Raw genomic sequence first — 27,220 nt, forward strand, 5'->3', positions numbered from 1 at the left:
CAAAACAAACTGCTAGTCTTGTATTGATTGTTAAAGGTTATTATATATAGGTCATAGACCTTGTACTATTAATAAATATAGGTCACACATTCAGTGACACAGAAAATATTGGTTAAAAAAAATTGTTCTAATGTTATTCAGAAAAGTTCAATGACGTAAATAACATTATCTATATGCTCTGTTGACGTAAATAACATTATCTATATATGCTCTGTTAACTATAGATAATATTGTGGCTATAAAAAGATCTAGGTCAAAGTGTAGTGAAGTTAAAAAATATTGAAATGAGTGAGCCAGTATCTTCAACTCAATTTGGCACAAACATATTTTGAGAATATTTCATTCTCAGATTTCATTATTTGATTAAGGGAACTACCATTTGATTTTAAGGGGGTGCTAGGATGAAATTTTTGTAATATCAGCCCTGCCTTTAATTTCACCCTATTCAATCCTGCCTTTTTGAATTAGTTCATCCTGTCATTTTTTTACATAAATTCAAAATTGTCATCCTGGCATTTTTTGCAAAGTGTCTCATTCAGCCTTTTTTTTTTTACTCAAAACTCCTGTCCTGTCTATTTTTTTCAAATTTAATCCTATAGATCACACACCCCCTTCCCCCCCCCCCCCCCACATAAAAATTAAATGGTAGCTCCCTATGGTTCCACAAAGAGAAAATAATACAATCATAAGTGGATGCATACAAATAAAATAAAGTTCTTTACAAAACTACATATGTATATGAGAATGGAGATCATACAAGAATGGAGATTATAAAGCATAAAATGAATACTGTGGACATGGTGGATTCAGTATTATTCGTTGGATACCAATTTTCGTGGATTTCGTGGGTAAAGGTGAACCCGAAACTAAATGTTCAACGAATAACAAATTGTCTATAGGATTTTGCAAAACCACGAAATTAAATAACCACCAACATGTAAAATTTCTACGATCCACGAAAATTGGTACCCATAAAAATAAATGAATCCACAGTAGTAGGAAAATGATTAAGCTAATTTAGTTTCTGTTGTACTGGAAGAAGAGTTTCTGTTGAACTGAATGGAGTTTCACCTGTACTGAAGGGAGGATTTCACCTGTACTGAAGGAAGAGTTTCTGTTGTTTTGAAAGAAGAGTTTCTGTTGACCTGAAGGGTTTCACCTGTACTGAAGGGAGAGTTTCTGATGTTTTGAAAGAAGCGTTTCTGTTGAACTGAAGGGAGGGTTTCACCTGTACTGAAGAGAGAGTTTCTGCTGTACTGAAGGGAGAATTTCTCCTCTACTGAAGGAAGGGTCTCACCTGTACTATAAGGAGAGTTTCTCCTCTACTGAAGGGAGAGTTTCACCTGAACTGAAGGGAGAGTGTATGTTGTACTGTAAAGAGAGTTTCTGCTGAACTGAAGGGAGATTTCACTGGAACTGAAGGGAGAGTGTCTGTTTAACTAAAGGGAGAATTTCACCTGATATACAAGGAGAGTGTCATCTGTACTGAAGGGAGTTTCACTTAAACTCACATGACTCAAGGCAGCTTTTTATCTGTACTCAAAGGAGAGTTTCATCTGAACTTGAGGGAGGGTTTCACCTGTACTGAAGAGAGAGCTTCACCTGTACTTGAGGGAGAGTTTCTGTTGTACTGAAGGGAGAGTTTCATCTGTACTGAAAGGAGAGTGTCTATTGTACTGTAAAGAGAGTTTCTGCTGAACTGAAGGGAGAGTTTCACATGTACTAAACATGCTAAAGTAAAGGAAGAGTTTCTGCGGAACTTAAGGAAGAGCTTCTGCTGAACTGAAGAGAGAGTTTATGTTGTACTGAAGGGAGGGTTTTTTCTGTACTTAAGGGAGATTTTCTCATGTACTAAAGGGAGAGTTTCACCTGTACTTAAGGGAGATTTTCTTAGTACTGAACGGAAAGTTTCTGCTGAAATGAAGGAAGACTTTCATCTGCACTGAAGGGAGAGTTTCTGTTGTACTAAAGGGAAGGTTTCACCTGAATGGTAAAGAGAGTTTCACCTGAACTATAAGGAGAGTTATACCTGCACTGAAGGGAGAATCACCTATATTCAAGGAAGCATTTCACCTGTACCCAAGGGAGAGTTTCACCTGTACTGAAGGAAGAGTTTCTGTTATACTAAAGGGAGAGTTTCACCTGTACTGAGGGGAGCGTTTCACCTGTACTCAAGGGAGAGTTTTGTCTGTACTTGAGGGAGAATTTCACCTGTACTGAAGGGAGAGTTTCACCTGTAATGAAGGGAGAGTTTCACATGTACTCAAGGGAGAGTTTCACATGTACTAAAGGTAGAGTTTCACCTGTACTTAAACATGTGAAACTCAAAGCTAGGGAGTATACTGCTGTTGAATGTTATGTCAAATTGTTTTATAACTTACCCTGAATACTGCGTTTGAAGAAAGCCTTACATCCTTCACAAGACCATACTCCATAGTGAAATCCTGAGGCATTATCACTGCAGACCTGGCACAGTTTGTTGTGACCAGAACCTAAAATGGTAAGGTTTAATCCTGATCAGTGTTGTACGGTGCACCTGTGTCACTTCTTACAGACATATTGATTTACAGCGGCAGCATGTCACAATAATTACAGTCTACGGTCACCTTGTTAGCATAATCAACTCTTTAACAATCATATATATATACAGGATATAAGTTATTGTACTTTTGAAGTGTTAGGGATCCAAGATTCAATGGCTAAATTAAAAAATTATTAACATCTTGTCATAGATAAAAGAAGATGTGGTATGAGTGCCAATGAGACAACTTTCCATCCAAGTCACAATTTGTTAAAGTATACCATTGTAGGTCATAGACTAGTACAGTCTTCAACACACTCACAGAGACTTGACTCACACTGAAAAGCAAGCTATTAAACCCCAAAAATGATAATCTAGCCTAAAATATGTACTTTTATTTTTTCAATGTAAAGAAACATGTGTAACACATACTTTCATGACTATAAGTACTTTGTACACTACGCAAACAAATAGGAAAAAAAGAAAAGTTTCACCCAGATAACAACTTTACATTTTTGAGCTTGTCAGCAGAAATTAAACATAATTGTTTTTTGACAACAAAAAGTGTCCAAAATTTAAGATCTAAACCTGAACCCCCCCCCCCCCCTTTTTTTTCAATCTTAAGACTTTAAGACTTACCAGAAGACATGATCTAATGCTTGAGTTTGTGAGTATTGGTGAATGATAAAGGGCCATCAAGCATTGTTAACATGAGAATATCTAAGCCTGTAGACCCCCCTTTTTTTCAATCTTAAGACAAGACCTACCAGAAGACATGATCTCATGCTTGAGTTTGTGAGTATTGGTGAATGATAAAGGGCCATCTAGCATCGTTAACATCCGACCATCGTGTGGAGATGTTGTAGAGGACGGAATCTGACTAGGCATCATATGAGGGAGAAGATATCCTCCAGGATAACCACCCGCAAGGCTGTCATCCTTCAGGCTCAGTTTGTCTATAGAATCCCTGCAATATAAATAATTGTCTATAGGCATAATATGAGGGAGTAAATACTCCCCAGGATAACCACTCGCAAGGCTGTCATCCTTCAGGCTCAGTTTGTCTATAGAATTCCTGTAATAGAATTAATTGTCTATGGAATTGCTGTCATATAAATATCTACATAAAAGGAATCCATGACGATTTCCATGTTTTATGTAATAAAAAAATCTGCTCAAGGAGTCCCTGTTATATAAATATCTGCTTTATGACTCCCTGTGATGTAAATATCTGTTCAAGGACTCTTTTTAATATAAATATCGTCACAGACTCTTTTTAATATAAATATCTGCTCAAGGACTCTTTTTAATATAAATATCTGCTTAATGACTCCCTGTAATGTAAATATCTGCTCAAGGACTCTTTTTAATATAAATATCTGTTCAAGGACTCTTTTTAATATAAATATCTGCTCAAGGACTCTTTTTAATATAAATATCTGCTCAAGGACTCTTTTTAATATAAATATCTGCTCAAGGACTCTTTTTAATATAAATATCTGCTCAAGGACTCTTTGAAATATAAATATCTGCTCAAGGACTCTTTTTAATATAAATATCTGCTCAAGGACTCTTTTTAATATAAATATCTGCTCAAGGACTCTTTGAAATATAAATATCTGCTCAAGGACTCTTTTTAATATAAATATCTGCTCAAGGACTCTTTTTAATATAAATATCTGCTCAAGGACTCTTTGAAATATAAATATCTGCTCAAGGACTCTTTTTCATATAAATATCTGCTCAAGGACTCTTATTAATATAAATATCTGCTCTACATGCTCTAGGACTCTCTGATATATTTATATTTGCTCAAGGACTCCCTGTTATATAAATATCTAGCTGCTAAGGGAATCACTGTATTATAAATATCTGTTCAAGGTTCTCTGTTATATTAATATCTGCTCAAGAACTGTTTAATTTCAATATAAACAAAATTTAAGCTAAGGTAGGCATTATGTTCTATTTTCAGCCATTTCAGGTATTTCAGCCATGTTGGTTCGAAGGGCAGATCCCCAAACATTGAGTTTTTGGAAGCAACATTCTGAAAAATGACCAAAAATCCTTTAGGGTAGGCTAGTATTAAGACTATAATGTAGGGCAGATAGGGTAACTGAAACCACACAGTTATTTTTATTTGGCCTTATAATATTCAGCCGATACACATGTATGTTTTGGGGGTAGCATAAAATGCCATCTGTCATGTCTGTCATGTCAGTGTTTGTTTAAAAAATGTGATAACATGTCAATCTTCACTTCAAAGATCAAAAATAAAATAAAAATGAATAATCAATGGTATGAAAACAAAGAGATAAGAAATAACAATAAACCAACTGTTACTGTAGTGGTCAAGCCTTTACAGTACTGGTCAAGCCTGATCATAGAGAGATATCAACATTTAAATAGATTTTCTCAAGTAGATCAAATATAACTGACATGAAATTAATGCATTTCTACAGTTAAATATCATTTTCAGTGTGAAAAGGTCAAACTGACCTTCTATGATTACAAATTGCAGCTGGCTACTCTATGACCTCACATTTTCTAAACTCTTATCAATATTACCATGGAAACTAGGATATAACTGTTTCTTAATTATTTTATCAGCATTACTAAGTTTCTTATACATTTAAAATTCATACATGAACTTTGGATCATAGAAAATCAGTTTAAAATAAAAGCATATAATCAAAACACCAGATGTGTGTAAATATTCATATGACTGAAAAAAAAAACATATGTCAATTTCCCCCCTCCCCCTCCAAAAAAAAACCAACAAAATAAAACATTTACGTCTTTTTCTGAAAAAATAATGTTAATCTTATAAAAGAAAATCTTTTAATTGCTTATATGTAAGTTGAATCTTCTGAGAGAAAAAAAAAACACAACTGATCCTAAATACCTTAAATTTTGGTCTAGATGGGAGTTTGTTCTATTTGTTATTAATTTCCCTTGTTCCACCCAAAGCTTTGTAAGATATTTTGTATACAAGTTTAATTTACATTCAAGAACAAGAACTATCTAAAAATTAATTTGCTGAAGACAGTCTTTAAGATACATTTGTAATATCTAATAAAAGGTCTTGGAATAATCTTTAGAGAATACAATCTGTAATAACATCACTGTGTGACAGGAATATATTTGCTGTCTAAAGAATTTGTCATTAGAAAATTGTATTGATCTGATATGTTTCTGATGGTGATATTTAAAGAAAGAAAATCAAAAGAACAAATGTAGCAAATGAGAGAAAGACAACAATAAAGGCAAAGTCACGAATATATTGACCTCTTATATTGATCTTTTGGTCAAGGCTTTAATGTAACAATTTCTTTTTAAACACCAAACAAAAATGTTTTGTAACTGAACGACCTAAATAAGAATATTTACAATGTAGCCTACTTTCAATTTTAAGGGTGGAAGCATCCCTTTCCTTGAACGGTGCTTCATACATTATGTACACATGTACATGTATATACAGAAAAACGTATATGATACATTTGTGGAAATGCATATATTTTTCCCTGTATCACAACAAATGTTGGCTTGCCAGGGGCATCCACCCTTTTATTAAAATCCAGGATCAGCACCTGATCATGCTGATTTGGGATATAAATTCACATGGTTTTTTTTTAATGTTAAATTGAATGGGGTGAATTTAATTGGCTTTAATTGGAACTTCTGTTAGACGGAACAAATGTATGTTGACAACTTCTGTAAGGAAAATACATGAAATAAGAATGTATATATGATTTAAAACTCTAAACAGAAATAGTTCCATGTGCCATCCCCCCCAAACTTAATATAGATTTTTCCAGATTAGAAAACTTTATTTAAAGACTTGGAAATAGCTTTCTGGGGGTACCAACAATATTTGAAAAATATGTTAAAAAAAGTTATAGAACAAAAATTGCAGATGACATGGATGATAACCAATTCATGTGTGCCATTTTCTGTTCACAAGTACTGTACATACATGTATGTATCTTATCTGTATATTGTTTCTTTTTTTTTCATTTGTTCCTGTAAAGCTTAATTAGAATTTTATTACTCTTTTCATTCTAAGTTTTAAATAAAGGAAGATAACTCCTGTTTTCAATAATTCTGGAACTTACTTAATCAATTAAATATTCCAAGGTACAATGGACACAATCAGATAGTGATGCACTTCACCAACTCTATTCAAGCATTCTCAAAAACTTTTAAAAAAATGTAAAGATGTTTTTCCTGATAAAATTCCCAATTGGTACACAAGCACTTTTAATTTACCATATATGTTGTAACATGTTTATAACGCATTTAAAGTATTCCTTCTGTTTCGAAATTATTTTAGTCAAATAGGATCAATCCATTAATTGATTATTAAAAATATCAAATGTATCGGATTCACAGTGTTTTGTCAATGTATTTGTCATAACCAAAATTGGTTTTTGTCTGTTTTGCAAATAAAGAATTATATAGTAATTATGTAACTACTATTTTTTCTAAGTATTAAAAATTTCAAGTTTTCATCTGAGAATCCACAGACCACACATGTAGACAGCATGCACAGTTGCCCTTTCAGAAAAGAAAAAGATTTTTTTTTATAAATTATGTGTATTTTAAAAAAAGTATACAAAAGCTCAAATACTGTTACACTACACAAGTATGATAAAAGAGGCAAGTGATTCATTGTTATGTGTGTATTGACTATTGTACAAATGTACATTATATATACTGTACAGGTGACCTGCACAAGTCCATTACAAATCTCTGCAGGCTACACAGACAGACATGCACAATAAGTTACATAACCACTCTACATACCCAGACATATTATTTCCACAATCTGTTAAAATTCTTATAACTGCACCAATTCCAAAATTATTATCAGAAAATCCCTTTAAAACTGTGAGAGCATCTTCATAGTCTTCATCAGGAAAGTTTAACCTTTCGGCCATAGCATTACTACGTCCAGTTTGTGTATTACATTCCAATGAGAATATTCTCCATACATGTATTTTGTACTCAAGTCGTTTAACAACTTTACATATCTTTTAAAAATAAAAAGTTTCTATAATCTTCATCATAAAATAGAATTATTCGACCCATATGCTGGTCAATACATTGGTCATTCACCTGTGTACTCCAGCCACTACACAAGCTACTTGGTCAGTGTGCAGTGACCCGTAACCATCTAATCTTATGACCTGGTCAGTTTGTAATTGTAAACGTCAAGAATGGACAAGCGTCGTAGCAGACGAAACAGTTTTTAACTTTTTATTCTATTTCTTACCCAGCCCATGTGTCGGGACTTTTGCTTTAAATTAGTTCTTTTGAAGTTAAAATAAAGTTTATAAATAAGAGAAATTATCGTATTGCAAACAGATTTTGCATGTTTTAACATTGGTTTTATAGACTTTCGTGTTTTTGGAAAAAATATTAGACTAAACTCACCTTCATTTTGAAGAGTGATATATTTTAGAACAAATTATATCTACCATCCCGTACAAGCACAACAGACAAAACATTTTCAAAAAGTGCTAATTCCAGGTCCGTGTCATCAATTATTAAGAAAAATAATGAGATATGTTGTTCAATTCAATATAGCAGACAGCGGCAATCACTGACATCACTGAGGAAGACGAAACCATGTAATAAATATTACTTCCATGATGAAACCAGCGACTATCTGGATGGAGTTTGCAGAAATAGGAATAGGGAAAAAATAGAGAAAAATGACAAATAATATTAAGAGAATGTAAATGGAAAAAAATAATAGAAAAAAAATGACAAATAATATTAAGAAGAGAAAATAATTGGGTGTAAAAGTAGAAAGTATATCTCAGTCACGTGATCTCAGTGTTGAAAATAAAATAATAAGGTAACACAACATAGGCTAGGCGGATCCAAGGGGGGGGGGGGGGCGGCCTCCCCTTTCGTGGGAAAAATTATGGTTGATTATATAAGGAATCATTGAATCATGACCGGAGCCCCCCCCCCCCCCCCCCCCCCCCCCCTTGGAAAAGTTCTGGATCCGCCACTGCACAAGACTGTTTTTTTTCACGAGAACTCTAAAATATGTCCTAAAATACTATAAAGAATGCAGAATCAAATCCTTTTTCAGAGACAATTGCCTTAAGGGGCTATAACCATGTTTTTTAACCTGAGTATTGTAAAGTTATGTTTAATGTTATAATAAAGATCTAACACATGTTTAACTTAAGGATGTATTCTGTTTTTCGACCGATCGAAATCATATAAGCTGTATGTAATTCACTGTATGTAAAAACCAGGTGCTCCGCAGGGCGGAGCTTTATACGACTGCAGAGGTCGAACCCTGAACAGTTGGGGCAAGTATGGACAAAACATTCAAGCGTGATACAGCTCTGAATTTGGATTGTGATCAAATTTTTGACATTACATGTTTGTTTTTTTTACACAAAACAAATGTCAAGATTTTACAAATCAATAAAAGATTTCTTCTTCAAACTTTTTAAATCTAAAATTAAATAGTTGACACAGCATAGGTTTCTGACACAGAATGAATGTGGTCTAATGAACTTAAAAGTGTTTTTTTTTGCCTTTGAGCAATTCACTATGCTGATGAATATTAATCCTCTCAAAAAAATGTTTGAAGAAATTTTCTTTTTTATTTATGAAATTTCAAATGAGAAAAATTGAACCCAATTTTTTTAATCACATCCCCCTTTCCCTTATTCCAAAACTAATCTCAATTAAAATTTCTGATGGAGTTTGCAACAATAACTACTCATTTAAATACATCATAAAATATTAAGATGTAAAAAAACTGCTTGTTATCACTGAATGGTAAAGATTATTTTAATTTATCAGTTGGTAGTAAAAAGTGAATATACATTGTATATTGTATATAACAAAGATTTAAGTTGATTCTGGACAAAGAAAGATAACTCCAATTAAAAAAAAATCTTGCTATTGCACAATATTTTGCAATTAGATATTTCTTGCTTACTATTCTGGACAAAGAAAGATAACTCTAATTAAAAAAAAATTTGCTATTTCACAATATTGTGCAAGTAGATATTTCTTGCCATTGCGCAATACTGTGCAATTGAAAAGACTTGCTATTGCACAATACTTAATATAATAATTTTAGATCCTGATTTGGACCAACTTGAAAACTGGGCCCATAATAAAAAATCTAAGTACATTTTTGGATTCAGCATATCAAAGAACCCCAAGATTTCAATTTTTGTTAAAATCAGACTAAGTTTAATTTTGGACCCTTTAGACTTTAGTGTAGACCAATTTGAAAACAGGACCAAAAATGAAGAATCTACATACACAGTTAGATTTGGTATATCAAAGAACCCCATTTATTCAATTTTTGATAAAATCAAACAAAGTTTAATTTTGGACCCCGATTTGGACCAACTTGAAAACTGGGCCAATAATCAAGAATCTAAGTACATTTTTAGATTCAGCATATCAAAGAACCTAACTGATTCATTTTTTGTCAAAATCAAACTAAGTTTAATTTTGGACCCTTTGGACCTTAATGTAGACCAATTTGAAAACGGGACCAAAAGTTAAGAATCTACATACACAGACATGACAATTAGATTCGGCATATCAAAGAACCCCAATTATTCAATTTTGATAAAATCAAACAAAGTTTAATTTTGGACCCTTTGGGCCCCTTATTCTGTTGGGATCAAAACTCCCAAAATCAATACCAACCTTCCTTTTATGGTCATAAACCTTGTGTTTAAATTTCATAGATTTCTATTTACTTAAACTAAAGTTATAGTGTGAAAACCAAGAATAATGCTTATTTGGGCCCTTTTTTGGCCCCTAATTCCTAAACTGTTGAAACCAAAACTCCCAAAATCAATCCCAACGGTTCTTTTGTGGTCATAAACCTTGTGTCAAAATTTCATAGATTTCTATTAACTTAAACTAAAGTTATAGTGCGAAAACCAAGAAAATGCTTATTTGGGCCCTTTTTGGCCCCTAATTCCTAAAATGTTGGGACCAAAACTCCCAAAATCAATACCAACCTTTTTTTGTGGTCATAAACCTTGTGTTAAAATTTCATAGATTTCCATTCACTTTTACTAAAGTTAGAGTGCGAAAACTAAAAGTATTCGGACGACGACGACGACGACGACGACGACGACGACGATGCAGACGACGACGCCAACGTGATAGCAATATACGACAAAAATTTTTTCAAATTTTGCGGTCGTATAAAAATTGTTTGTATCTATGTATCTATGCAAATCAATATTCTTTTTCCTTATTCATGTATGCTCTACATTCCCCTTGTGGGCCTTTAATTGGAAATAAAATATGTTCTGTTCTGTTCTGTTCTAAGCATTGACTTCCCTACATACATATTTGAACCCCACACGTTGTTGACCAGCGGAGCAAATTTTAGCGTATTGATTTATAATCGAGAGAGAAAAATCGGATCATGTTTAGCGCTGTGTCAAGAATAACCTTTTTAACTTTTAGCGTCAGATTCTTAATTAATCCTGTTATGCAACCGAAATTAACTCAAAATACATGTATAGTTTAATATAGTTTTGGTGGTTATTGCATTCATTGTTGAGCATTATGTTTTATTTACATCATTTGTCGGGCTTTTTTTGTGTATGATTACCGTAGGCACATTCATAAAGAATGTAAGTTATGCGATTTCAATTCGGTCTGGATAAAATAATAGAATACTAAATTCATATGTAAATGTAATTATAACAAAAGAAGAGGTTCACGTCAACAAAATGTCTATCAACTAATAGCAATTGTAGATGACATAACTGTACTGAATATAAAACAAAGAAGTGCTCGCTCACACAAGTTCACGTTCAAGATAATAATATCTGAAACGTTAAACTACCACTATATTAACTTTTTATCTCCATAATCGTACAGTAACTATCTCAGCCTGACAACCATGACATACCAAAATTGGTTAGCAAATGACGTTTCGGAGGCTGCAAATGGCGTTGAGTTATGAAATTTTATTGGCAGGGAGTTGTCACTACAGGTTGATCTGGTCATTGGTGGTCAATAACAAGTCCATGCAGTCTGCCTGTATCGTTGTTGAAAGTATTGTATTTAGGGTTTCTGGCGTGAAATTGACCAGCAAAACACGTTGGCGTGTTCCTGTCTGCAACATTCTTGTGGCCCTGGATTTTCATTGCTTAATCTCGACATATTGCCAATGAAGCATGGTTGTACTGATTTAAGTTTGGGTATGAATTTAAAGAAAGTTTTCATATAAAAACCCACTAAAATCTGGGTTGCCTTTATACCCGCGTCAGTAATAGTCCCCATAGTAAATCAATGTAATTATTCCTAACAGTTATAACTTGTCTTATATATATATATACTACAATGAATTTCTTCATAAGACAATGACTAGGTTGATTTCTGCAAAAAGAGTTGCATCGTTTCATAGGGAACTATGCATTTTAAACGTCAGCAATAAAAAAAGACTGCACAACGTCAACAAGCCTAACAGTTTCATATGTGTCTTTATTGTTATGTAAACTGATTGTTAAATTATTCACACGATTGCCATATAACACTTGCAACCAGAGACTAATTACATCAGAGCAAGAAATTGTATATTTAAATTCAATATCCTGTTTGTTATATATTCACTACTCAATAACCATAATTATGACGCAGGACCAATGAAACCGTGACACTTTTAAAAATTTACTGAGAGAAAAAAACAATGAGTACATTCAGTAAATAAAACAACTTTCAATTATCAGGCTTCACATTTCTGCATTGTTTATTTTCATTGTTTTATATATGTAAACTGTATATTATGTATAATGTTGCCCATATGGGCGTAAAGTGCTTTTCAATAAAGTAAATTATTATACAAACAGACACATTTTTTTTTTATAAGAGGAACAATGAAAACTTTGACAATTTTTGAAGAGAAATATGTACCAAAATTCGCAGTGATAATGTAACTTTTTTTTGAAATAATGTGATCTAAGGGAAGTAACCAAAACTAAACCAAGTACAGCGGTTAGGTAACGGACACATTTATCTTTTTTTTTTTAAATAATGTGACATAAGGGAAGTAACTCAAACTTAATCATGTACGATTTAAAAATATGGAAATGTGATATGATCGTCAATGTGACAATTATCCATTGCAGACCAAATGATGTGGATGTAAGCAATTATAGATACTTAAAAGTATTTAAAGTCGGCATATATGTACATGCTACATGTACTCTGTAACTATTATTGTTGTTACCTATTATGTCAATCAATGGTATCTGATTTTATGCCCTTTATGGGCCTGTAATTTGGAAAATAAAAATATTCTATTCTATTATGTACACAAACAAAAATATAACATGAACTCCGGTGAGGTACGAGTACGACTAACGCATAAAAATCATGAAGCTTCTGCCGTACAAAGGTCTTGAACAATAGACAATTCCTCCTCGTTTCGTAAGTTATGAAGGTCCCCAACATGAAAAAAATATGCCACAACTCACTGAACGAAGATATCGGTAAAAGCCCAAAGTTTATAAAAGTTTTGTAAACCATGCCGACTCTAAATAAAACTTATTTATCAATATTATCGAAATATGCAGTTTCCACGTGTCATCAATTTAACCCGGCTTTTGTAATATAGTTTATAACTAAGTGTTAACAAAACAAAATAATTTAAAATTTAAAGTAAATCAGCTTACCTTGCAGAATCGAATCCATTTAAATAAAAAGAAAATGCATCTCTCTCATTGATTGATGAAGGAATTCGCAGACCAACTGAATTTTGTCCATAACGGGATTCTGTTAAAATCCCCACTAAATTTTTCCTGGAATCTAGAAATTCTTTTCTTTCTGGGGAGACTTGTCCGTATTGTCCAGTTCCATATGCCGACACAGGATCACTTCCGTACAAACTTTCAGTCAAACGGGGATTTGTATGTAGCTTAGTACTCAAATCTCGAGGTTCATTTGATAAATACGGATTCACGGCTGTCATTGAACGGGAATACAAGTAGGGAGAAAGGTAGCCCGACATTGAATGAATTCCCTGGGGCCTCGGAACGGTTGGCATTAACGAAGAAACAACTATACTATTTAAAATCTTTTCGTTTTTGCTGATACTCTCCTGTATAGTTTGTGAAAGAGACATTTTTTCCTCTCCAGAAAGAAGTACGGGACTTCCAGATGAATTACTTCGACATGTATCCTTTTTGTTAGAATTAAGTCTTTCATATTCTTCTGCAGTTGGAGGAAGAGCTCCATTATCACATTTATTTTCGGTCATTCCATTCTTTAAAATATTATTTTCACTTTTTGGTATTAGTCCATCCTTACAATCTTTTGTCGCCTCCTGTTTCTTTAAGATAAGATCTCGTAGAAGTTTGAGACCTGGCGATTTGTCGTCTGAAAACGCTTGGTTAGTGAAGGTATCGATTCCATCGGTACTGCAAACCGACGGTCTTCTAGTGGAGAGTCCCGACACGCTGACATCTGATTCCCCCGAAAAAGATTCTTTCCGAGAGCGATCATCGTCACTCAAATCACCCCTCTCCATAAACTGTTCCATTGTAATTGGGCCATTTTTTGGCTTTTTCGGTGGCGGCATATTTGAATATCACAGATTTTATAATCACCATTTCATCTGAAAATATATAAGAAAACTTGATAATTCATTTAACCTTTTAAATATTTGTCTTTCCCTGACATGACCAATTACGTCAGAGGGGCACCAAAGAAATAATCGGTTGTGTATGACACAGCAACTCCGTTAGCGGATATAAAAAGATGAAAACAATGCTATGCTATTCGAAACAATAGTAATTAAATCTCGACTTTCTGCATTCCTATGATAATTCAGTATATGAATAGTATACTGCACATTGCCGGCTTGTAAAAGAAAAAGTGATTCAGACGACAATACGTTAAACAAAAAAATAATTCAAATAACATGAAATACCCCCCCCCCCCCCCCCAAAAAAAAAAATCCAAATCCATAGATATAGATATAGATATGCGGGGACCAATAATTCGATTTCGTCTATATCATTACATACTTAAAGGAGAAATTCTCCGCTCAGATAATCTTAATAAAATTCAGATATCTCTGAAAACATGGCAACTTTAAAAGTGTTGTAGCTAAAAAGCTTTTCATCAGCATAGCTGTGCATTTAGAAAACCGACTAAATCTTCATAGTACTGATACAACATAAGAGTCATAATATTGTTTACGTACAAAGTCCGATAACTCTTGGACGAAAATGGTCAAGTGAAGCTCAGAGTCTTAGTTCAATTTTCGACTCGTGTACATTAGTATACCAGTACCCTGGGATAGACAACTAATTGACAAAGATATTACAGAATAAAGACACACAAGGCAAAAACCAAGATACGGAAGTATAAATTACCAAATGAAACGGACAGTATCTGGTCAACTTGCACCATCAATTTAATTCAGTTTGTTTAAAGTTTTATAAAAATATTAAACATTTACTAGTATGAGCATGCTATACTGAAAGAATTATGGGCATTATATGTCTATCGTCTGATCACGTGAACTTTATCCTGACCTGAAAAAAAAATGAACTTTTAACATATGATTATGTTCCAGTTGTAGTTGACAGATCTGAGACATGAAAAACCATCAGACAACCTTATTATACCATAAAATTATTGACATTTATAGACAAATATGTCCTTATAAATACTCCATGATACGAATATGATATACTCTCAAATGACACTGCAAAAAAGCCTCCTAGATGTCAACTTGACGCTTCAACAATTTAGACACTATATTGTATAAACACTAAAGTGTTCCCTATTTTTTTCGCGGGGTTGCTGTCTCATCATAGACGTATTTCATGTCTCCTTCAATTCATTTAGGGAAAACTTTAAACATATTAAAGCATTAAAGACAAATACGGACCATATTCGTGGCGGGGGAAAAACTCAATGTTTGTGTGCGAGTACACTCCAACCTCCACCTTTTGTATAAATGTATGTCGTTCGGCGGAATATCAAAAGGTAGAGTTGAAATATGTCATAACAGGATGGAGTTATGGTAGCCAATCGTGTACAAATGTTCCGTAACTATAGCCTGGCATCCTTAAGAAACCCACCCTTGGAATAGTGTCAGTAATTGTCGAGCAGTGAACCAGGATTCCAGGCCAGTTATAACTGGTATTCGACACTATACAAATACAGCATATATAAGAAAATAGCAGCATTCATGTGTTAAAGGATGTTGAATTGATCAATGAAGAAAATTACACAATTATGATAAAAATTTGGAGGGTAAAAAAAGCGCCCCTCCCAATCTATTTTTCTTTTTTTTATGTGAAATTTTTGGTTTCAGTACTTTCAATTTTTACCCTTTCCCTCAAAGTCTGCCAACAGATAGATGTAATTGTTTAAATTTGAACAGTAGTCGTAGATATGTAGTATTTTTGAATTCACAATTGATCGAAGAACTTGAAAGATAAATCAAGCTTTTGATTGATTTTAATTAGAAGTTGTGGTGCTAAGCATGCTAAATATTTTTAAAGTAGCATGTATTACAGTCCAAGTTTCTCAGAAGTTATTTGAAGGAACGGTTAACTTTTTCTCGACAGACGGCAGAATACACACTGCTTATCTTCATCTTCATATTGTGGAAGTTTGTGCCCTTATCCAGATAATATTATTCTTATTTCCTGTAGGATAGAGGTAAATAAAATTGGGAATCGATATAATTTCCCTTACTTTGAGGATATAAGAGTACGAAAATAAGTGTAATGAATAATAATATTTATTGTTCCCATTAATGACCCTCGCTGAGCAGCATGACATTCACATACACAAACATTACATCATGATTTCGTAAAACTTATACGAAAATGTGATAATTTGCCATTATTAAACATAGGGAACTATTTTTACTTTGTAGCGAAAACGACTGACCTTTTCTTCACACGACACATGTACTATAAATACATAATATTGATGTTTGCATAAAAATAATATGAACTTTAAACCAGATGCTCCGCAGGGCGCAGCTTTATACGACCGCAGAGGTTGAACCCTGAACGGTTGGGGCAAGTATGGACACAACATTCAAGCTGGATTCAGCTCTAAATTTGGATTGTGATTAAATAGTTGACACAGCATAGGTTTCTGACACAGAATGAATGTGGTCTAATGAACTTAAAAAAAAATGTTTGCCTTTGAGCAATTCACTATGCTGTTGAATATCAATCCTCTCAAAAAAATGTTTGAAGAAATTTTCTTTTTATTTATGAAATCTGAAATGAAAAAAATTGACCCTCCAATTTTTTTTTCACATCCCCCTTTCCCTTATTTCAAAACTGATCTCAATTCAAATTTCTAATGAAGTTTGCAACAATAACTACTCATTTAAATACATCATAAAATATTAAAATGTAAAAAAAGTGCTTGTTATCACTGAATGGTAAAGATTGTTTTAATCTATCAGCTGGTAGTAAAAGTGAATATACATTGTATATTGTATAAAACAATGATTTAAGTTGATTCAACTACTACTCTGGACAAAGAAAGATAACTCCAATTGAAATCCAATTGGAATTTCTTGCTATTGCACAATATTGTGCAATTAGATATTTCTTGCTATTGTGGAATACTGTGCAATTGAAAATATTTGCTATTGCACAATACTGTGCAATTGAAGATTTCTTACTATTGCACAATACTGTGCAATTGAAGATTTCTTGCTATTGCTGAATACTGTGCAATTGAAAATTTCTTGCTCTTGCACAATACTTAATATAATTATTTTGGATCCTGATTTGGACCAACTTGAAAACTGGGCCCATAATCAAAAATCTAAGTACATGTTTAGATTCAGCATATCACAGAGGCCTAATAATTCAATTTTTGTTAAAATCAAACTTAGTTTAATTTTGGAACCTTTGGACGTTAATGTAAACCTATTTTAAAACGGGACCAAAAATTAAGAATCTACATACACAGTTAGATTTGGCATATCAAAGAACCCCAATTATTTAATTTTTGATGAAATCAAACAAAGTTTAATTTTGGACCCCGATTTGGACCAACTTGAAAACTGGGCCAATAATAAAAAATCTAAGTACATTTTTAGATTCAGCATATCAAAGAACCCCAAGGATTCAATTTTTGTTAAAATCAAACTAACTTTAATTTTGGACCCTTTGGACCTTAATGTAGACCAATTTGAAAACGGGACCAAAAATTAAGAATCTACATACACAGTTAGATTCGGCATATCAAAGAACCCCTATTATTTAATTTTTGATAAAATCAAACAAAGTTTAAATCTGGATCTTTGGGCCCTTTATTCCTAAACTGTTTGGACCAAAACTCCCAAAATCAATACCAACCTTCCTTTTATGGTCATAAACCTTGTGTTTAAATTTCATAGATTTCTATTTACTTATACTAAAGTTATGGTGCGAAAACCAAAAAAAATGCTTATTTGGGTCCCTTTTTGGCCCCTAATTCCTAAACTGTTGGGACCTAAACTCCCAAAATCAATACCAACCTTCCTTTTGTGGTCATAAACATTGTGTTTAAATTTCATTGATTTCTATTAACTTAAACTAAAGTTATTGTGCGAAAACCAAGAATAATGATTTTTTTGGGCCCTTTTTTGGCCCCTAATTCCTAAACTGTTGGAACCAAAACTCCCAAAATCAATCCCAACCTTTCTTTTGTGGTCATAAACCTTATGTCAAAATTTCATAGATTTCTATTTACTTAAACTAAAGTGATAGTGCGAAAACCAAGAAAATGCTTATTTGGGCCCTTTTTGGCCCCTAATTCCTAAAATGTTGGGACTAAAACTCCCAAAATCAATCCCAACCTTCCTTTTGTGGTCATGAACCTTGTGTTAAAATTTCATAGATTTCTATTCACTTTTACTTAAGTTAGAGTGCGAAAACTAAAAGTATTCGGACGACGACGACGACGACGACGCCGACGACGACGACGACGACGACGCCAACGTGATAGCAATATACGACGAAAATTTTTTCAAATTTTGCGGTCGTATAAAAATATTGAATGATTGATTGTTGGTTGCTTTACGCCGCATTAGCAGCTTTAGAAAATATGTTATATAAAAACTTTGTTATTTTGTATTTGACAATTTTCAATAATTGTAGTTGTTAATTATAAAGCGCAGCAAACATGTATTTATGTCGCCTTTTTTTAAACGGAGGGGTGTGTGTAATGAGTGTATGTCAAACTGAAATTAAATTTTATATAACTCTAAAAGTCTGAAGTGTATTAATCTCAGACTTTCAGGGAAACATATTTTTTTCGTCCAACCACCCTTAGCCTTATAAGGAAACGTAGTATGATTGCCAACTATCCACCTAAGTTCAAATGACGAAGTTAAAAGCAATTATAGGTCATAGTTCGGCCTTCAACAATGACAAATACCCTATTTATACCGTTTATAGTCGGTTTTAAAAGGACCCCGACATGAAAAATGTGAGAAAACGAACACAAAAGAGAAAACTGATAAAAAGTATGGTATTGACATTTGAGACGTACTTCATGACTAAACTTCAGTAGTTATGTAAACACGACATCCAATCTTTTTAATTAAATAGAAAATAAGGAGATGTGATATGTTTGCCAATAACACTACTGTCAACCAAAATGACGTAGATGTTAGCAACTATAGGTCACCTAAACAGCCTTCAACATTAAGCAAAACACATGATAGTAACAGTAACGGACGACAACCACTTAATTACAGGCTCCTCACTTCGAACAGACACTTACACTATGTGACTAGGTTAAACATGTTTGCAGACTTGACAATTAAGGTTAAACATGTTTGCAGACTTGACAATTAAGGTTAAACATGTTTGCAGACTTGACAATTAAGGTTAAACATGTTTGCAGACTTGACAATTAAGGTTAAACATGTTTGCAGACGCCCCATCCTCCCCTTACCAATGACAGTGGCATAACAATGAAATATAAGACCAAACTATGAAAGGTTTTGGATCATCATATCGACACAAAGCAAAACTTTGAATCATCAGATCGATACAAAACAAAATTCACAACAACAAAAAAATGATAAAGACACAGAAACAGCAGTTTAAGAGAAATTGAAAAAATAATACTAGTGTACATTAGGCGAATAATAACTGTTGAATTGAAGATAGATTGATCCGTGTGTGTAATTGATGATAGATTGTTTTATGTGTTTAATTGGTGATATATTGTTCTATGTGTTTAATTGAGGATATATTGTTCTATGTGTTTAATCGATGATAACTTGACTTGTATGTGTATATAATTGATGATGTTTTGTTCCATCTGTTTAATTGAACATAAACTTCCCCATATGTGTAATGACACATTGATCCATGTGTTTAATTGATGTTGCATTGCTCTATATGTGTAATGATATACATATTACTCGATGTGTGTAAATAATAAAACATTGCTCGATGTGTTTAATTGATGGCATTGCTCGATGTGTTTTAATTGTCGATGCATTGCATGTGATTGATGGTACATTAGTCAATTTGTTCAGTTGATTATTGCTCGATATGTTTAATTGATAATACATTAATCGATGGTTGTTTTTGGTAATGCATTACTCAATGTGTTTAATTGTCCGATATGTGAAATGATACATTCTACCATGTGTTTAATTGATCAATTGTTCGATGTGATTAGTAAATTATATCTCTTCAAATTGCCCCACTGGTGTTTAATGTTTTTACTGCATGTCCAGTGCAAACAGTTCATGCGCAAGTCTTTGCAGTCAATATGATGTCACATGTAGATTTGATTTAGGAAAATCATATCCTCTCGAAAACTAATTTAATATAAACCATAAACTGAAGTGGGAACTACAAAAAAATAATTTCTCCGTCTCAATAAAATCATAAAAAAAAATTAAAAAGTATCAAAATATTCCTGGAATATTTCCTTGGCTTTTTTAAAACTGCTTATATCATCATCAAGAAAAAGAAACAAAATATTGGTGACCTAAAAGAAAGTCAACACATTAATTTGCCGAGGCCTATTAACACAAAATTCAATTTATAGAAGTAATTTATTTTTGAAAATTAAATCAAGTTAAATGTTTCCATAACATTTAACGAAAAGTGTTAGGAAACCAAACAAAATATTATAAAGAAAGAAAGAAAGCTTATATAAATCATTTTAAAATATCAATATTTAAGTAAATTTATTTTTTCTAAAATTGTTTTCTGTTATAATTTTTAAACTGGTGTTTGTCGGTTTTTTTTGTTTTGTTTTTTTTTGCCATTGCATGCCAGTGTTGTTTGAGATTTTTCATCTTATGATCCATTCTTTCTACTTATACTGTGTTAATTTTTTCCTTATTATCTCAAACGGTTAAGTATTTTATAACGGTCCCCCTTTTCAGTACTTTTCATCCATGAACATATTTAATATTGCTTTGTAGTATGTTATGGAACTTGAAATATTTACATGTCTACATTTCACAATATATTTTCACTTTCTAGTATACATATAAAAATAATCATATTGCCTTTACAAATCTTATATTTCCTATTTTATAAATTGAAAATTTCAGAAATATTAACACATATAAATTTTTATACGTATCAAACGTATCTAAAAAGAAAAGTATATCCTTTTTCAAAATATAGAAACCTTTAGATGTATCATATATGCTGTTAAAATGGAAACAACTAAATAAATAAATAAATAATGTAAATAAATAATTAAATAAATTCATAACGAGTGACTAATTCATCTATCTTTGGTTATCTCAAATTAATTCTGTAACCAGGGTTTAAAAAAGACAAATAAAGTGAAAAAAATAATGAAGTGCTTACCTTTAGTTGTCTACATATTAAATGCCGGTGGGCTGTGTTAGATATTTACCTAACCCTATGTCAGAGTATTGACCCTCGAGTCTGGTTCGGTCTGACCACTCTCTCGACCTTTACGTAAAGTTACATACGATCCCATTTTCTTAACAAAATAATATTTTATTGAATGCTTTGTACAAAGGTAAAAGGATTAATGCATTATTTTGCCAGTTGGAAGGCTTTGAAACGGTAAAAAAGCATTGAAATCTTTGGGTCAACGTCAGGTCATTACTGTTCAATGTACCTCCAATGCTTATATCAATGTAAAAATAGCTATGTGCCCGCTAGATGAACTCGGTATTTACCTCAGATGAACTTATCCTTGGATGACCCTGACATGCGCGGTAGGGTCATACTGAAACCAATAATCAATATTAAAATCATACAAACACGCTTTTTGAAGAAATTTACAGGAAGGACATAGTTCAAAACCAGACAATTTTATTAATCTAAACCAACGGCTCAAATTATTCTTATCTACTGATTTTAATTAAATCAATATTGTATATATATATGAGTACATATTCATTGTCAGAAAAGTTCAAATAAAAAGGGGGTGGTGGGAAGTTGATGTGATGAAGCCTATTGATATTCTGAGCATATGATAACCAAACAACAGAAATTATTTCTCCGGTAAATGCCTTTCAAAATAATGAAAAAGAAAAAAAGGTGAAAAAAGATGACCACTGACTTATCATTCATGTACATGTCAAGATGACTCGAATTAAAAACAAAGACTGCTTCTTCATTTGATCAAAGTGGAGACCGAGCATATAGATGTTTAATTTACAAATTGGATAAGAATATTGAAATTCTGGAGTTCATGTCACAGTCACCGGAACCTTGGGAAATTGTCCTTGATATGAGAGTTGTTTTCCGCCTAGTCATGAGTGATCAATAACCCAGTAACATCTAAACCCGTAGAAGTTTGGAAGATGCTGGCACAATAATATGTCAATATGTCAAGCTCTAAATCGTCCATTCCCGAGTGTTAACAGTGAAAAAGGGAAGAAAAACAACATAAGGGAACGACCATTTAAAAAGGGGGGGGGTACAGTTTATGCGTTTTAAAAAATAAGCTGATCCCCAATTTGGCGAAAAAGTATATTAGATAAGGATACGACTTTAAACAACCGCTGGGTATTTCCGGATTTTAGAATGATGTTGAGGTGTATAAACAGTTAGGTGTTCCCCCTTATTTATATCAATCGTTTGACTGGCTAATAATTAGTTACATACATCATAGTAGTTTTATATTTTCTTCTGTTTAGAAAAGGATGAACTGTTAACAAAATGGCCAGATGATATGTTTACATTACCGTTTAAGGTTAGGAGCAATCAAATGCAAACAAAACAAACAAAACTGCAAAAAAATAATAATTACGTAAAAGAACAAATATAAACTGACTTACCAAAAACAAAACCAAAACAAAAATTAAACAAAACGCACTCTTTAAATAAGATGACTTTTTATCAAAACCAGTCAAGTCTCGGTGACAGGGCCGATATGCATAAAACCACTTAAGTTAAGATATCTAATTTATAGTATGACACGTAGAACAATCCTTCCGTTTGGAACAAATCTTAACTTAAATAGTTTTATGCATATGTCAGCCATATGATGGAACATTCAAGTGTGACGTATATAAAACAAAACAAAAACTGTTAAAAAATAATTGACGCTATTTTCACACACTGTATATTTTCAGCCTCAAGGCGTGAAACTTCGGCGGTTCATTGAAGAGTCACTCTGACAGTTCGACTGATTTTATTTTGACGGCCATGCTCTTACAATTGCAGCATTATTAAATAGGCATATACTCTGATTTACGTTTCCCCTTTTCTTCTATTCGTTTTTTATGACTATATAGTTTCAATTTTTTACTTGACCATTATCTTCTAGAATAAAGTCCCCAGTACGGGGGACCGATATAGTCATGCTTCAGTGATTACCTATATAATCAATCAATTGTTCCCAGAAAAGGGGGGCCGGGCCCACTGAAAAACTCTAAATCCGCCTCTGTGTCGTCGTCATATCCAACATACCCTCATTTTAAGATGGCATTTGAAATCCTCGCCCATCATTCAAGTTGAACTACTTTAGGGCATACTATAGAGTTTTGATTCCACAGTGATCTTTTTACGATAATTGGCATACACGCTATTGTTTAACCTAGGCAATTCAAATATGTAAATAAAAAAAATATCTTCGTGTGCTACTTTTAGAGATAAATGGAATCAAAATCAAGTTTAATCATTTGGTCAAAATTTATTTTCTTGAAATTTTTCTACCTTTTGAACAGACATACCTTATTTGTTTTGTTTCAAAAGATAAACACTTGCGAATTTTTGTAAAATCATGATGTGTAATATCATCTTAGCATAAATGTGGTTTAAATTTATGTAACAGGTTTTTTTTTTTGAATTATTATTCATTTTAAGTTAATTTTCATAATTTTAGGGGAAAACACCCGAAATTTTGACTGCACATGTATGAATTTTAAAAAAAAATTACATCGGTGATTTGTTCATAAAATTTGGTACAAATTATTTTCTTACAAAATGTAACTTTACAAAATCGGGGTCCGTGTACTCGTTTTCATTCTATAGATTAAACCCAGTCGAAAAAAAATGCATCTTTTCCAGGTCTGTCGCAGTTTGAGGTCGCAAAAAAACAGCATTTTACATGCAATCGTACGGCCTTCAACAATGAGAAAAAACAATATCGTGAAGTCGGCTATAAAAGGCCTTTAAAGAACTTGTGTCGATTGGTTATCTTTGGACATTGCTGTCCATTTTAACAACTTTCATGAACCCGGGGCTATCTGTAGCTTGGTATATATGTAGTCATCTGTCTGTTTTTGAGAAGCCTTGTATGATGCTCTCTAGATGTCTTTTGGTTGATTCATTAATTCGTCTCATTAATCTATAGTAATACCCACATTTCCCTTAATTCTTCTAAATGAAAATGCCACTGTATGCATTTCGTGCTTCCAAAGAGCTTTACTTGATTTACCTGCAAATCCAAACATCCGAAAGCCAAGGTTATAAATGTGGAGTGATATGACCAAAAGGGACCTTAAAAGAGGGTGGTAATAGGTTATTTTCGTACAACGTGTTTTGCCATTTTTATTTCACGTGCAGCCGTGAAAAAGGTTCCTTATTCGCTGTGTTTCGTGAAATCGGTAAAAAGATCAACCTGCAAGAAATTTTTAATTGTTCGTTCATAGTGAAATTGCTACTTTGTTTCTCGTTCTTCCGTGCAGATACCCCCCCCCCCCCCCCAAAAAAAAAAACAAAACCAAAACAACTCCACCCACCCTTTACGCCCCTCTTAAATTATGCATAGTATACTACATCTGCTGAATTTATCTATGATGACAAAACAGGTGGCCTATATGAACAGTTATTTCGTAGTGCAATAGACGATAAATGAAAATTAAAAAATTTGTACCTGCTCTATCTCAAAAAGATTTTTTTTATAGTGTAGTGAACTACTATTGGGACAAACGATATCAAAATTACAGAAAAGCCGACCAGGGCTGCGTAGATTTTGACTATTGAACGTTTAGCTATAGACTAGTTGTTACATAGATATTGATAGCAGGTACGTAGTTGCTACGATATTGAACTCAACCCAGGGTTCAATGTCGTAGCAGCTACGTAGCGGCTTTCAATATCTATGTAACAACTTGTCTATAGCTACACGTTCAATAGTAAAAATCTACTTAGCACCACGTAGCTGCTACGATATTGAACGCAGCCTACCTCTCACTTAAAATATTGATAATTCTATGATACAAGGATCATAAATTCAATTAAAGACCTTTTTTTGACTGGACCAAATGACTACTCAACAAAAAGATTCAGCACACAATTTTTTTTAGACATCGAAAATCTAAGGACGATAACTGTGTGCTCGGACCAGGACAGAAGAGTCTTTCTTCTTTCAAAGTCAAACTTTCAATACAAGGAACGTAATGACCCAATGCTTATCTGAGATGACATGATAACCCAACTATTTTCGTGGGATTTAAATCGTGCCTTTTTATCCATAAAAATTAAGGCTGCAACTTTCCTGAGTACAGAAATAAAAATTTATGTCAGGCAGCTGCTGAAACAAATACGAATTGATGATTGCTTTACAATTGAATACCAATTTTCGTGGATTTCGTGATTACCAAGAAACCACGAATTCCAATGTACAACGAATTTCAAATTTTCTATTAGAATGTATGCAGACCTTGGCAAAACCACGAAATCAAATATCCACGAAAATGATAGTTCTTCCCAAACCACGAAAATTGTTATCCACGAAAATAAATTAATCCAAATTTACCGCTCGCCGCGATATATCCTGTTTGTGCTGATGTTGCGTAAATTAATCATGAATCAATCACAGTATTCGTGTCAACAGCTAACTGACATGCGAATTGCGGATACTATTAGAAAAGAGATTGTTCAATTCCTTATAACTGAACATTTTCGTTTTTAGAAATATTTTTTTTTACTGTTATATCATTTATGAACTTGATGTTTTTTTATTCATTGTAAAGAAAATAATGTTCATCTATTTCAATTTTGCACAATACTTGTAATTCTTTCCTCGTCCTTTTACGTGAAACTTCAGCTGGCATGTATTTAAAACCAGAGACATATATGTATATATGTCGCTGTTAAAACAAATAAGAAAAAAATAGATGTGCAAATAAAATAATGTTCATCTAAATTAAATGTTCTGAAAATGTTAAAAACCATAGCTGTATGTTATTGTTAGATATCTTTATGCTATATCTATGTCATTGATACCACATAATTACTTCGTCATGTTTATATAATGCTATTATGTATGACCTCATGTTACACATATATCTGTGTCTGCGTGTTCAAATAAAATCTTAATATCTTAATGATTTTAGAAGGATGCAAACAATGAAAAATTATGAATAAATAAATAGTAAATAAATGAATAAACAAAAAAACAAAAAAACAAACAAACCAATAAATAAAAAAAATATTGATAAAAATAAATAAATAAATAAATAAATAAATAAATAAATAAATAAATAAATAATATAAAAACATAGAACTAACGAATTATTTAAAATAGAAACATGATGAAAAATTAATAACAAATAATGAAAAAAATGAATATACTGCAATCAACTTTACCTAAATTTAATAATTTGTTTTAGTACTCATTCTTACCGTGTTAGAAAACCTTTAAATCTTTGGATAAGATTAAATAGAATATTGAACTTAATAATCCTATAAACAGAACAGACACTCAGGTCAGCGGCAGGTCATCACCGTCCACTTACAACTTATACAACGAGACGTAATGTCCGTCAATTCTTGACCAATCACTGGATCTAGACTGGACGACATCTGCATGCACGACCATGGGAAAAATCAAAACTTCACAAAAAACACACCAACAATGTTTAAATCTAATGAAGATGCGTGGTAGCCTGACCTGAGGTGACCCTTATATCGCGTACATTATATTGATTGACCAGTACGGTTTAATTGAGGAAAAAATAATTAAATGGGAACTCAAACAGCATGCTTATTCTCCTTAAAGAAGGTACAACAAATGTAGTTACAAGATAGATGCATGTGTACTACAAATTCATACATTAGACTGAAGTATAAGAATTATTAAGTCAATAACCGATTTACTAGAACAATCCAGTTTCTTAACTATCACAAAAACTATATCCTATTTATTTTTTGTAGCCAGACAGTAATAAAGGATATAATCTAGCACGAGAGACACGGATCTTGAATATCGACATATTACACAAAAAATGCCCAAAAT

At 32.7% G+C, this 27,220-nt stretch overlaps 1 protein-coding gene across 3 annotated transcripts in view; it reads right to left on the reverse strand.

The window, feature by feature from the left end:
* The window catches only part of LOC143069782 (estrogen receptor-like), a 56,515-nt gene that overhangs the window by 10,928 nt on the left and 18,367 nt on the right, over nt 1-27,220 (reverse strand). The window contains exons 2-4 of one of the 3 annotated variants that reach the window (XM_076244563.1): nt 13,213-14,153; nt 3,289-3,488; nt 2,382-2,492 (exon numbers count right to left, since the gene is read on the reverse strand). In XM_076244563.1, coding sequence (XP_076100678.1) covers nt 2,382-2,492; nt 3,289-3,488; nt 13,213-14,117 — 1,216 coding nt within the window. In that variant the 5' untranslated portion in view covers nt 14,118-14,153. Of the gene's footprint in view, nt 1-2,381; nt 2,493-3,160; nt 3,234-3,288; nt 3,489-7,324; nt 7,683-13,212; nt 14,154-27,220 lie in introns of those variants that run through there. The other 2 variants (XM_076244564.1, XM_076244565.1) reach the window with 2 other exon arrangements.

Source organism: Mytilus galloprovincialis, chromosome 3, assembly GCF_965363235.1.
Source record: "Mytilus galloprovincialis chromosome 3, xbMytGall1.hap1.1, whole genome shotgun sequence".
Lineage (NCBI taxonomy): Eukaryota > Metazoa > Mollusca > Bivalvia > Mytilida > Mytilidae > Mytilus > Mytilus galloprovincialis.